This window comes from Sinocyclocheilus anshuiensis, unplaced genomic scaffold (genome assembly GCF_001515605.1).
Source record: "Sinocyclocheilus anshuiensis isolate Anshui unplaced genomic scaffold, SAMN03320099.WGS_v1.1 scaffold391, whole genome shotgun sequence".
In the NCBI taxonomy this organism is placed as follows: domain Eukaryota; kingdom Metazoa; phylum Chordata; class Actinopteri; order Cypriniformes; family Cyprinidae; genus Sinocyclocheilus; species Sinocyclocheilus anshuiensis.
Genome location: NW_015548229.1, coordinates 1,769,171 through 1,784,226, shown reverse-complemented (window position 1 = coordinate 1,784,226; position 15,056 = coordinate 1,769,171). Strand labels below are relative to the sequence as shown.

Sequence of the window (15,056 nt, the reverse complement as noted above, 5' to 3'; positions counted from 1 at the left end):
CTTGTTGTTTGTCATTTCTCCGATCACAAATGCAGACATGGTTTTATGTTCACGCGGCGCGATGCAACGCAACGCGTAAAAAGACAGTATAAGTCATTATAATCCATAATTATGTCCCCACTGGATGCAACAAATGCCTCGTTTGAAACCTAAACCTAAACATGAAAACCTAATGGGTTTTCATGTTTTTGAATCATCGCTTCGGCCGGACAGGGCATCATCACAGGATGGTGAGGGGCACAACGAGGGGCACAACATTTCCGTCACACGCTTGAGGTATTCGGCCAATCACAACGCACTGGATAGCTGGCCAATCACAGCACACCTCACTTTTTCAGAACGATGAGCTTTGTAAAAATCGATGCGTTTCAGAAAGGCGGGGCATAGAGGAGAAACAATAATGTACAGTATGTGGAAAAGAATGTTTTTTTTTTAACCTTAAACCGCATAAACACATTTCATTAAACCAAATACACAAAATAATGTTCTTTTTAGCAGCATCATATGACCCCTTTAAAGGCCGTCACCTATGGGGGACTCTGTGGTGAAGCACACTTCAACAAAAGCGATTATTAACTCAAACTTAATTGGACTCCAAATATGATTGTGCCCACAGTCTGACCTTTTCCACAAATCAGTTTGATATTCTTTCTGCCTCTAAGACAATCCAAAACAATTTTCATAAGGACCAAAGTCTGGCAACGAACAAACAGTATGGCAATGACAATTATGTTGATGTAGCCTATAACATGTTTTTAAGAATCAATTACAGCTAATAAGAGAAAGATGAGGATTACAAACCTCAGCTTTAGCCTTTGGGTTTGGATCACGGTGGAGCACTAAGGCGTCTGTGCAGGATGGCTTCTTCAATTCCAAAATCTTATCTGAGGACAGAGATAAATGCTCAATACCCCCGGGAAGACAAAATTCATATTATGTATTCAAACAATCAGTGCCTAATTAATAGTACATTTAATTCAAGTAAAACATTAAAAGACAATTCATGTTCACTTCATCTACTAATCAAATGGTGGTGGCATCTAAATTAATCAATGAATTCCCATAATGAAAACATCAGTTTAAAATCAGTTTACTGAGAGATATTTCATTTTGTCTTCTGTTTTAAGCTGAGCTATCATTAAGAAAAGAGGGGCGCCTTCATTTGCATATATGAATACATGAGTTCAGTTATAAGTATGCTGATGTGTGTATATTACAGTATCATTCACTGATTGGCTGCAATTCCTTAGCTTTCTATATATACATATACTGTATGTATATATATATATATATATATATATATATGTGTGTGTGTGTGTGTGTGTGTGTGTGTGTGTGTGTGTGTGTGTATTGATATTTATAAACAAAATGTTTCCAAATCAGCATATTAATTAATATATTGATATTAATGAATGATTTCTGAAGGCTACTGAAGACTGGAGTAGGCTAATGATGCTGAAAATTCAGCTTTGAACACAGAAATAAATTATATTTTAAAATATAATAAAATAGAAAGCAGTTATTTTAAGATGTAATAACATTTCACAATATTACTGGTTTAACTACATTTTTACTCCAAACATCTAAACAAAAAATCAAAGTTGTAAATAAAACAAATAGTACATTTTACAAGGAAATACTATTTCAGTCTTTCTACTTCAACATTTCATATTTAATTCATTGTGTTATTTGCTGTTTAGTTGTAATTAACTGTGAAACTTACTAGCAATTTCTGAGTGAGAATTGTTTCTACACCTTTTTTTCCCCACAGAAACAGTGTACCACATTGAGTACAAGCAATTAAATGCTATTTGCTCTTTATGAATATTGACAGAACATTCAGAAAATCAATAATGTATTACAAAAAAAAAAATCACATTATAAGCAACATCAAAAAGTTATCAAAAGACATTGCAACACATTCTGAACCTCAGTTGATGAGTAAAACCTTCTGATAACAACCACCTAACAGCTGGCAGGCAAATCAATGAGAAAACAACACACTGAGACTCTCATTAATGGTAGAAACCATTATACACTACGCCGTCAGTCACTTCTACATAAAGAGTTTGAACACACTCAAACTCAGTCTAGCCCAAAATAATTTTCACTTTATCTCCATGGAAAGGTATGAATTAGATGTGGCAAGCATAAGGTGAAGTGGAAATCAAATGCGCTGCTTGATCTTTTGTCCTGCATGAAATTAAACTCAAACAGGCTGCATACTGAATTCAGCAGCTTTGGATAAAACAACAAAGAAAGTCAGGCAGAAAAGCTCATGCTCAGAGGTGGGAATGGTATTTGCTAAAGATTGTTTTGATTCTACATATATACTGTAAAGTATATGGCATGCAAACAATTAATTCTGAGAGGAAATACAAGTGGTTAACTTGAATATACATTTGACAAATTCAATTGCAAATGAGGTTTGAGAGAGAGAATGATTGCATCAATTTCAGTCTTTTCCTCACACAAAGCAGCCAAATGACGTGAGAGGCCTTGAATATAGTGATAAATGTTATATGGCTGAACTTGGCTTTTTAAAGGACCACTATTACAGATCAGACAAAAACAGCATGAATTTAGCATAAACTACTGTTCAAAAGTTTGGAATAGTTAGGAAGTTTTTAAGAATGTTTTAATGTTATTATTTTTGAAAGAACTTTCAGATGCGCAATCTGTGTGGTGAATAGTGGAATCACAAGCTGTTTATTGTTAAAACGTGCTAGCAAGAGCTAAAACATGCTTGCAACCTATTAAAATATGATACAAACGTTAAAATATGCTATGCAACATTTCAAATCATGCTGGAAACATGCTAGCAATGTGTTAGAATATGTTAAACATGTGAACAATTTGTTAAAACATGCTAGCAACTTGTTAAAATATGCTACAAACATGCAAAATATGTTAAAACATGCTAGCAGCTTTCTAAAACATGCTGACAACATGTTAAATAGTGTTGGAAACATGCTACTAATGTGTTAGAGCATGTTAAAATGTGAATAATTTGTTAAAACATGCCAACAATTTGGTAAAACATGCCAGCAATGTGTTAAAATATGCTACAAACATGCTAAAATGCGTTAACAACACAAAACATGCAATGCTAGCAACTTGTTAAAATATTCTAGAAACATGCCAGCAACATAAAACATGCTAGCAACTTGTTAAAAATACTAGCAACTTGCTAAAACATGCCAGCCATGTATGCTAGCAACTTGTTAAATATGTTAGAAATGTACTAAAACACTGTGCAATGTGCATTTAGCAATGTGCCAAAACATGTTGACAATTTGCTAGAACATAGAGCCAAACATTTGCTAAAATATGCTACCGACATGTTAAATCGTGCTAACAAAACTTAAGAAACTCCTAGAAGATCTTTTAAAGGTCTGGTTTTGTGGTTTAGCAGTCTGATGAGTTCTAATAGGGTTTTAAGTATGGTCTGAGTTTTTATTGGCCTGTCTGACTTTTTCAGACTGAGTATAACCTCCAAACTTTAAGCTTTTAAAAGTTATTTTAAACTTTCAGACAAGCCAATATCAAAGTGTGTCAACAAACTTGATCCAGTTTCTTCAAAAAACTAAATAAAACAAAAAACCTTTTGAACGGTAGTGTATGTATACAGTTAAAGGGGGCGTGGGGGAACAGCTAGTAATGGATTACTTATAAAACAACTAGCACTGACAAATCCTGATTAAAGTTGGATGAAACTGTTCTGGCCCCATAGCAACTCTTTGTATTACAACAAGCAACTGCTTTGCAATAAAGGCTGAATGAAGATCCTGTTTGATTTATATCAGTCATCATCACAGAGCTGGAAGCATTGATGGGAAACCTCTCATCCACGCCTACACAAACCATTCATCTGTTTCTGTCAGTGCAGACACTTCCGTGGCAAGCTTCCACTCTGAGGTCTTACGTAGATGTAAGACAATGGAGAAGAATATCTGTGTGGCGACTAGTTGAATCACAAGCTGTTTATGCAGCGATAAACACAAGGCTGCTGTCCAAAATATGTCACAGGAATACAGACCATAATGTAGAAGGAAAGAATACGATGGTTGAACATTGCTGGACATGTCAAATCTGGTCAGTTTTGTTGGCTAGAGTGTGCATACTCAGATCTGTCTTGTATAAATCGCAAAATAAATTTCACGAAGACGGGAAAAGCAGGTGAAGAATACTTACTTGTCATCCTTTTCTCTACCTTATCAGCAATAAATGTGAAAGGCTATATAGTAGATGTCATTTAATTCAAGTCTCCATTAGTAGTCTCTTTTAATTAAAGTCTCCATTGGTATTTTTGCAAAAAATGTCAAAAAAAAAATAAAAATGATGCAATTTAGAAGAAAATTCCTCACTTCAGAGATGGTGCAGTTACTCTATTAAATAAAAATGGCCTAGGCAGGAATAAAATTATGTTTTCATAAAAAGGTAATTTTTATTCAAATATGTAACTTATGATGGCTCTGTCCATTGTTAGACAGGTAGAATGATGTCCAAAACTTCTCTACCAGATGATCTTATTTATAGGTATTTTTACTTAAAGAACATGCAAATACACAAAGGCTGCATTTGTATAATAAAAAAAAATACAGTAAAAACAGCAATATTATGAAATATTATTACAATTTAAAATAGCTATTTTCTATATCAATATATTTTGAAACGTAATTTATTCCTGTGATGCAAAGCTGAATTTTCAGCATCGTTACTCCAGTCTTCAGTGTCACATGATGTTTCAGAAATCATTCTAATATGCTGATTTGCTGCTCAAGAAACATTTTTATATTTATTATTATCGGTGTTGAGAACAGTTGTGCTATTTAATATTTTTGTGCAAACCGTCATATATTTTTTTTTTTTCTGGATTCTTTGACCCCACACTTTTGAATGGTGCACAAATACCTATGAATACTAATGAAATCATGTTGGCATACACTACGAAAGCAATTGTGAGAATGCTGCTTAAAATTGTATTATATTATGTGTTTTCTCACCTGTTGCTCTTTGCTTCTTCCAGTTTCCAGTAAGTAGGGTCACTCCAGGAGCAGAGAGTGATGTTACTGCAGTGATCTGAGAGGGCAGGATGGGTCCCAGTAAGCCTTCCCAGCTGCTCCGTGTTCCTGTATGCCACAAAGGGAAAATGAAAGAGCATTTTATTATGCATGAAGCATGGAGAAAGACAGAGAATGACAGACTGGTAAGGCATAAATTAAATCCAACTAGTTTACAGTTTATGTATATAGTTATATTCTCAAAGGCAAAGCAGGATACCCAGGGCTCGGTTTACACCTATCGCCATTTCTAGCCACTGGGGGACCATAGGCAGGCTAGGGGAACTCATATTAATGTTAAAAAACCTCATAAAGTGAAATTTTCATGCCATGGGACCTTTAAGCTGAAATAAGCTTTTTTTTATATACAGCAGGGATTGTATTAAACCATGTTCTTTCTTATTAACTGTGACAAACTGTGACAAGTAATGCTATTAGAGATGATGCCAAGGACACACTGCAAAATACACAAACATTATGCCGTACAAATCAGTCTGGCTATCCATTTTCTACAAGCCAATAAGGCTATGGATTAAATTCACAAATCTCAAACCCTGCATAGACAAACCTACAGGAGGACAATCAGCAATATAACTCCCTAGATCCTGTTGCTTTCATCATTGGGAATCAAAAGAGCATTTCATTTTACTCTCTAAACTTATTAAACTGATTAAAGCTTCAATCAAAAGTTAATCTGACTGTTTAAACACTGAAAATGTTGGAAGAGGCTCAAGACTTTTTCTCATCAACCGGGCCATATTTAACCTTTAATTTTCTAGCGTCTGTCTGAATTCTGCTCAACAGACTCTGCTTGTTCATAAAGGTTAATTACATTTGGCTTCAGCTCTGGGCTGGGCATTGCTGAAATCCAGAGGGGTTGACAGATTGTCAAGTTGAATATGTATGTGCCATTTCCACAATGTTCTGTTGTGATGTTCTGCTTCAAAAAAAATGGTTGAAGTTATCAAGCTTTCCGGATTGTAAATGACATTGCCCTTTCTCTTTCTGTTGTTGCCCTTTTAAAACACAAAATAAAAAAGATGTTAAAAGGTGTAAATTGAAAGAAATTATACTAAAAATAAAATATAATAATAAATATATTCAATAAAATAGTAAAATAAAATAAAAAACAATAAAATATACTAACAATAAATAAATAAAATAATATATAATCAATTATATAATATATAAAATAAAAGAATAATATTTCCTCAATACAGTCGCAGGCAGTGTTATATTAGCACCATTGAGATACTAGTTTGTTTTTTATTAATATTTTGAAATATATATATATATATTTAGGGGTGGAACGGTTCAACTTACGGTTCAGTTTGTATCACGGTTCACGGTTCACGGTTTCGGTATGGTTCGGTATGTGCTATGTTTAGGCAAAAACTATACTGTCAAATAAAAAAGAAAAAAGAAAATAAGAATAATCTAACTACAAGCAACAGCACAAATAAATACAGTAGAGTAAAGATACAAATAAAATAAACAGTGATTTTCAGGTTTTTTTAGGTAGGTCTAACATTAGTTTTTAGGTACAGAAATTGAATAAAGTAATGAAATGTAAAACAGCATTGCATATTTGACTGTATAAATTAAAGATTAATCTTTATTAAAGTTACAAAAGCTATTCAGTCAAGAGCAGTGAGTGATTTCTTTGTTGTTGCTGTTTGATTAATATTAAGAAAGTGCTGTCACTTTAAGAGAATGCACTGATACAGTATGTTCAGCCGGCTATGTCTGCTATAGGATACTTACCAAGATGGGCATTTTGACGTAATTTTTGTGTGAATTTGTCCATTTAAACACAATATTTAAGAGAAAGCTTAATATTTGCGCGCGTTCTGAGACGCGGGTTTGTGCGCTTCAAATGAGCTCATGCACAGATCCTCTCACTGCGCGCGCGAGCTCGCGTCCTCTGGCTCTTAAATGTTTAAACTGGCAAAGCTTAAACAAGTTTAGCTTAAACACAGATATCAACGTGTGCTGTTCAGGTCTCACCTGTGCGCGCGCGCGCGCGCTATCAGCACCCCGGTGATGATGGAATAAATGCTCATATTCCAGCATACCGCATTCGCATTGAACAAAAGTGAATGGTTTGTCCACTTTTTTTTTTTTTCATCGCTGTTGTTGTCATGTATTGGGAAGCCAGAATGCGCATCCATCAACAGAAACATATATTAGCCGAACCCTGTTTGTTTTACGCGTTATTGATAGCAAACCGTATTACCGATGCGTTGTCAGATTTAAGTTGAACCGCGGTCCTAGCACGTGCCGAACTATGTGTAAAATTATAATATATATATATATATATATACTGTATATATATAGAGCTGGGCAAGTTAACGCGTTATTATTGCGTTAACGCAGACAATTATTTTATCGCGCGTTAACGCAGTTTTTTATTATGAAGGTCCGTTGCTCACTGGCTCTGAATACACATACAGACAAACCATGGGTCACAGGAGGGGTGGGATGTTGATCAGTATTGGCTTGGGATGGGTGTCACCACGCGTCTCAACCAATGAGAGCATTTGGGGTGGGCCTAAGACTGCAGCAGCGCTCACAAAAAGCGCTCACGACTTCATAAGTGGGAAATAGGACGTTTCCGATAGCACGTGAAGACAGCAGAGAAACGCTCTTGTTCAGCACAGTGGAGTGCATCGTTTTGTTAACTTTGTGATTTGTTATTATGAGTCGTTTGGGACGCGGTAACACACATGGCACTCTCACAATATATTGCTTTACAGATCTATCACTTTTGCCGCTCAGAAATGTTCACGCAATCATGCTGCATGTATCAGAAGTTCCTCGCTCCGCTCACACTACATGCGTACCGCACTCTGGCCCACCTCTTCCAACCGAGCCAGGGCCGGCAAAACGAACCGCGGCACGGAGCGATCACACTAGTCAAACGAACCGGGCTTTGGGGGTCAGACGTGCTCGGGCATGGTTAAGATTGCCTAGTGTGATACACCCTTATTTTCCCGCATCCCGCACACACAAGTCTCTACCCACCCGCAGCCGCACTCGCCCATCAAGTGTTGTCCCACGCCACACTCTGCTGCGTTGGGTCCCGCGATGGTGCAGTTTTCTACTAGGAAGCCTGTTATAATGTTATGATCGAGGCTCTGGACTCTGAGCAGAACTTGTTTTTCTATAACAAATTATAAAATATTTTCTATAAAAACGTTAATGCCCTGGCAGTGGCAAATAGCTTTGGTTTTATATTTAATTTGATTACATTAATGTTATAAGTTGAGATTTACAATAAATATTTTAACTGCTACCATGTAAAAGGAATACTGCTGTAAAAAAGCACCTTATTTGTTTAAAGTGTTTGCAAACCAAATGTTATTGCACTTTTGTTCATATAGCAGTACTTTTAAATGAAAAAAGTGCACAATACACTACTTTTGAATTCATTATTGAATTTTGTGCATAATGCAATTAATCACGATTAAAAAATGTAATCGTTGCCCAGCACTAATATATAATTTTATATTAAATTTTTTGTTTTTTTTGTTTTAGTTAACTATAATAACCCTGGTCAAATAATACATGTAATTGAAAATATGTATTATTTGCAGCTAGACAAAAAATATATTTTAATTTATGTAAATTAGATAATATTTATTTATTTATTTTAATTAATTAATTATCCATATGAAATGATGCCTTGTTTGGCAAGTTCTCCTCAAAATCTAACTTTAAATGTGGAAGACATTTGTTATTATTTTTGACTCTGGAACCTCAGTTCATTATAAAAGAATATCAGTCACTGTTGTGTCCTGTCAGTTACTTTTTTGAAAAGATGTATTGTGCATTATGGGAGTTAAATGAAGAGGGAGATGATGAGATCTGCTCATTAAAACATTTAATGATGCATGAACTCATGACTTGCATCTGTTCACTGAAAAAATACGGCTGTTCTTGCTGTTACTTTTTGATCTGGGAGACACACCGACAGACAGAAACACACACACGCACGCACGCACGCGCACACACACACACACACACACACAAATGTTTGATTAATAACCTTGGGCAGCTATAGATCATTTCTACACTTCATGATATCTGGCTTGTCTCTAGTGTATTAGCTTTCATTTATTTCACTCAAAGTTACATATGTTGTGAGGCCTGAGCTGTTTGAGGACGCGTCTTGCACATATCTCATCAATCTTGAATTAGCTGCTTGTCTAATGTATAAAAAGATGAGATCATTTAATGAGATCAGGCACACGGGCCTCAGTAAAAAGATGTCTTCCAGCTTAGTCATTAAATAATTAAAAGTGCGTGATCAAAAACCTACCAAATTAAAGCTACCAAAATCAACAACTAGAGCGTAGCACTCACTGTCTCTGGCTAAATTACGACATGAGCTGGAGCAAACGATCTCAATTTTCATTTTTGGGTGAGCTGTCCCTTTTTTCTTCTCGCTTTGAGGATAAAAAGGATGTATTTGCTCATAAAGGTTTAGAGGCGTCCTGTATAAAAAATAATTTTTGATGAATTGAAAAAGTGATGTAATAAAGTTGTTTTGTTAAAAAAAAAAAAAAACATTGCTGTTCTGTTGTAAGTAATCTTAAAGATTCCTAAATGCATCTACTTCCGGAAGGCCAAATAAAGTGCTTTTGCTTTCTTCTAGAAACACACAGCGTCTCCCTGACATGGCTGCATCAACACTAACTGCGGTTACTGAAACCACGCCTTCTTTCTTTGCATGCACATTTGGGCGGCATTATGCAAATATTTCCACATAGTGAGGTAGATATGTGGGGGCGTGTTAGAACGAGCCGTTTTAGGGTGGCGTGGCAGAGTCTTAACTTTGATAAAGAATATCTCTTTGGTTTTGAGACTTTAGTCTTTGCAACTTCAGGGATCTTATCTATGCACAATCAGCTTGTAACACTCCAAAGAGAAAGGAAAACTTGAAATCGCATCATATGACCCCTTTAATAAACTGATTTGAAATCCCTTTGACTACTGTTCATTTTTGACAATACAGACATTAGTTATGTGGTGACTGCATCCATTTCAGATGTATAATACTTGTTTTTTTCCCAAAGACTTAAGTTATAGTAGCTGGAAAGTATTTAAAGTGAAACAGATGTATTGTTGTAGATTAATAGTGCGGGCCCTGTGTGGGCATAGTGAGGGCTTCCTGGGGGTTAAGTGAGGGCTGCCCATGCAGGGCCAGCGCTAAGGGGCCAACATTTTGCCAATGAGCAAATTCTCAGGGGCCCTGCGCTGGCAGCCCACTGGGGGCCCTAAGGCTAGCCCTAAGTGGGCCCGTAAAGGGCCAGTGCAGGCTTGTTTGCAGGGAAGGCATCAGACAGAGGCAGTGAAATCTTTTGGAATGACCTGTATGAGACAAATGGTTGCTAGGGGTGAGAGACGGAGACCTTTACAGCCGACATGATGCATGGTGAATGTTTGAGGTTAAAATGCAAGATCTAAAACTGTGCATTCTGCTGCTTTCTGTTTGTTATTTGTTTTGAAGTTTTAGCCGTATGCATTCGGCTAAGCTAAGGGTCTCTTCAAAACCAAGCTGACTGCAGCCTGTATAAGCAGCATGCAAACAGAAATTAAACCTTACGAGTGATTGATTTTGAGTGTTCTACATAGGCAGCAATTCTGCATGGGAGACTCGACTCATAATTGGTTCCAAATAGTTTCACATTAGCATGTTGCTAGGCTAATGATGCATGAAAATGCACAGCACACACAAATAGTGGGTAAAACTGTTTTGAATGACCAATACATTTTGTAAATTTGTAAAAAGATTTTTGTAATGTCAGAATGTGTCCTAAAACCTGGAAATAAGTTACATTAGCATCTTTGCCATTTCAGTTCCATTGTTCCAAAGTCAATGGGATTTTTCATTGGGTTTTTGGTTAAATGCCTGAAATAAGGAATATGGCTGATACTAGCATATTTTCACATTTTATTCTAGGGCATAAAATACACCAGTAATACAGGACTCATGATTGTTTTTATGCTTTTATGTGTCTTGAAAAACAACATCACATCACAAAAAAAACATCCACTTTATACGTGTGCTCTTGCAAACCTTTCTAACTTAAACTTTCCAAATTGTACATTTTAAAAAAAGATTGAAAGAGTTGTTGGAAGTTTAATTGTGGTGACCTTTAAGTCATGTGACCATGGAATAGTTTGTTTATACCCTACGTTTGGCTTTTTACTTCTTTACTTTTAGACTTCAAAATTCAGAAACGTTTTTTGTGAAGATTATCTTGATGAAAGAAACATACAAGAAGCATTTTTGCTGGTCCACATTGTTCCAAAATCAATGGGATTTTTAATTGGCACCAGCATATTTTTATGTTTTATTCCAAGACATAAAGTACACCAGTAATACCGGACTCATGATTGATTGATTGTTTTTTTTTGTCTTGAAAATTGTTAAATGGGACTACAGAGGTTGCCGGGGACATTAAACATCATCACATCTAACAAGAAACTCATCTGCTTTATACTTGCAAACTTTTCTAACTCAAACTTTCCAATTTGTATATTTAAAAAAAATGGTAGTGACGTCGAAGTCATGTGACCGTGGAGTAGCGTGTTTATAGCCTACATTTTGCTTTTTACTTCTGCCAAATTTTATTTAGGCGTTAAAATTGATAAAATGTTTTGTGAATATTATCTTGATGAATAAAGCATACAAGAATCATCACTTTTTTTTTTCCAATAATCCAAAAAGCCAATGGACAAATCCTCTTGGCTTTTTGTTGAGGAAATCAGGGTGAAACTAACTTCTGGGTTTTCCTACAAAAAAAATATGTAACCACTGCTTTTCATTATGGGAGTGACTTATCTGCAAAAAAATACTTATAATGCAGTCTTATATGTGCTAAAGGAAAGTATAAGGCAACATTAAGCAATAAAATGTGTTTGTATGCAGCTTACCAAGTTGTAAGAGTCTAAAAGTTTCCTCCCTTCTACTATTGAGTTGTGGTGATTTATATATATGGTTTTTGTTTAACCACACAAAAACAATAGCTGATTATTCGAAGCAAATAAATAAATAACCTAGCAATGGCACAGCTTATAAGAAGAGATCCTAAGAATCCTTCTTGTGAGATTCTGCGATTCTTTATGCAACTGTCTCAGAATATCTTCCCACAAAAGGTGTCTTCAGAAAGAGGAAGAGTACAGGTAGTCTCATCCATGCTGTGAGTGACTGCCAAAATAACGTGTGAAGAGCATTCAGCATATTGCAGCGAGGATCTGTAGCGACACCAGCTTCCAGACATGCCAGCCTATGAGTTACACATAGGTTTGTGTATACATTTAAAAATATTAGCATAGTCTATTTACGAACAGACCGCATCTTTTATTAGATGCATTTTTCATAAAGAAAGAGGTGAACTGTAATGCACCCAATGTGTATCCCGGTAATTTGTATCAATTTACAATTCCTCTCATGCTCATGCAGCCGAGAGAATAGTAAATGTTTATTTATTTGGGAAGCAGAACAGCCTCTTCATTATGAATGAGAATGTATTGTTACTGCTGAGACTGGACCTTGACTGACGCCCCTTACCTGATCGTATCTGCTCACCGAGACGATTCGTTGGCTTAACCATCAGACACGCTTCTGTAACTTCTGATTATATTCATTCAGAGCTGAGTAGCTGGTCAATTTTTATGGACCTTTTATCACATCACCAGCCCTTTTAAAGATCACCACCATGAAGGTGCTAACTACTAATCTTGAAAGTGATTGAATAAATCTGACTCAGAAGTTATAAGGGGGAACAAAAACATGCGTCATATTATTGTAGATAATCATTGTGTTATGAAATTTACTGAAAACGGCACATTGGTATTATTACATTAGCATCATAACAACAATCACTTTCAGATTTCAGGCAGTATTTATTTATTTATTTTTGCCATATCTGTCTCAAATCTATTTAACTACTATGCTACAGAAAAAAAAGGTGTACAAACCTGACCTGAAACTATTGTGTCTTGAAAGCAGAGTATAATCTTTAAAAGTAGTTTCATCATCCGGGACCCAAAAATCTTGAGTAATCTGCAAACTGTGCAAGTATACAATTTTTCTCCCATTCTTTCCTCATACAGTGAACTATGTAGTGATAGCAAATGAGTGAAAAAGTCAGCAACACATTAAAATATAATGATAAACATGAGCAGAGAAAAATTTCCCAATCAGTGCTCTCAAAAAACAAAAACACTGAATAGAACACACAATAATTTTCATAAACAAAAACTGTGACAGTTTAAATTTGTAAATTTGTAACTGTGAAAGACTGCTTAAAATACAATACCACTCAAAAGTTTAGGGTCGGTAATATTTTTATATATTTTTTAATAAATATATTTTAAAAGTTTCTTATGCTCACCAAGGCTGCGTTTAAAAATATTGTAAACATTAGTATTGTGAAATATTATTGTAATTAAAAAAAAACATTTATTTCTAAAATGTATTTCATTCATATGATGGCAATGCTCGATTGTCAGCATCTTTCATTATAATATAAAAGTTTTTACTGTCAATTTGGATCAATATAATGCATCCTTGCTGAAAATGGTATAATTTACTTTTAAAAAGACAGACAGACAGATTCTCAGAGAACAGCTGTTTTTCTCAACAGAAAATGACAATACTTCTCAGGTTTCCTTGATTTTAAAGTTTTCTGGACTCAAAACACCTTTTTGGTCATCTGAACTTCCAGTTCTGATATCAGTGCAGTTTTTATAAGTATCGATGTGCTGCACAGCACAGCCATAAACCATATAAATCACCTTTCTGCGTCTCACTTTCTCAAACTCTAGGGAACAATGATGCTGCTTTTATTTACGTATAATGTGTAATAATATCACATGCAGTGAGATAATTAAACCTACGGCATTGAAAACATAATCCATTTCATGAGTCATTTTATTTACGACAAACTCAGCGTCTCTGAGCACTGGCTGCCTCTCCCTTCCATTTCAAACCTTGCCCTGCCAAAATGTCTCGTATCAAAGAAACAAAGGAATAAAATGTGACCTAGTTGAGTCCCACGGCACATCAAACGCACATCAGAATCAATGAGCGAAGACGTGCAGCGCATCTGCCAAGAATCACGAACATTTCAACTCCGGAGACTCCTGTTGGCCTTAAGACGCAACCGAACCGAAGGCTTCCTTTGTGGAGGCAACAAGAACTCCCTCTTGTGAGCTAAACGCAGTGGCCCAAGGGCGAGAGTGTTTTGGGAGAGATGACACACACACACACACACACACACACACACACACACACACACATACCAGTCCAAATTTTGACAAAAAGTGTATTTTATTCATAGACCTACAAGTACCCACATAACTATTACAACAACTAGCATACTTACCATCAATAAGCAGTGAATTCGGAGTTTATTGTTTATTTAAAGCTCTTAGTTAATAGTGAATATGTGTTGTCTAATCTAAATTGTTACCAGTAATGTTAACAGCAGCAGTCTTTGAATAAAGTGAAGCTGCCACTGAAAATGTGTTCATCACTGCTTTCAGGTTGTTAATCAAGTCACTAACTAAAATTAAACCAAATGAGATCCTGCTCCTGTTAATACATCCACTGGCATATATTTGCAATTTTACTTGATTACTTGATTTATTAAAAAAGGGGGGGAAAAAAACATTTATTCCAGCATGGGAATTGAACCCAGGATTCTCTGCATAGAAAGTAGCACTTCTAGCTCTGGCCCAGCTACACACTGCATACATATAAGGGTGCATAAGAACTTTTCTTAAATATTTTTTGGGGGTTATATGATAATGAAGTTTTAAATATATGTTTGTTTGTTTTTTTCTGATTCCTAAATTGTTGTGTGGAAAGAGGCAAAGTAGTACAAGTAAAACATGGAAAATGTTAATGCTAAGTGAGTTCTGACTATGTGGTCAGGACTACTCTTTATTTATTTATTTATATATATATATATATATATA

The 15,056-nt window shown here is 35.6% G+C and overlaps 1 protein-coding gene across 1 annotated transcript in view; it reads right to left on the bottom strand.

Moving 5' to 3' along the window:
- Window positions 1-15,056, bottom strand: part of tcerg1l (transcription elongation regulator 1 like) — a 90,491-nt gene that overhangs the window by 11,371 nt on the left and 64,064 nt on the right. Inside the window, exons 6-7 of the mRNA XM_016441672.1 lie at window positions 5,007-5,132; window positions 802-884 (exon numbers count right to left, since the gene is read on the bottom strand). Coding sequence (XP_016297158.1) covers window positions 802-884; window positions 5,007-5,132 — 209 coding nt within the window. The remainder of the gene's footprint in view (window positions 1-801; window positions 885-5,006; window positions 5,133-15,056) is intronic.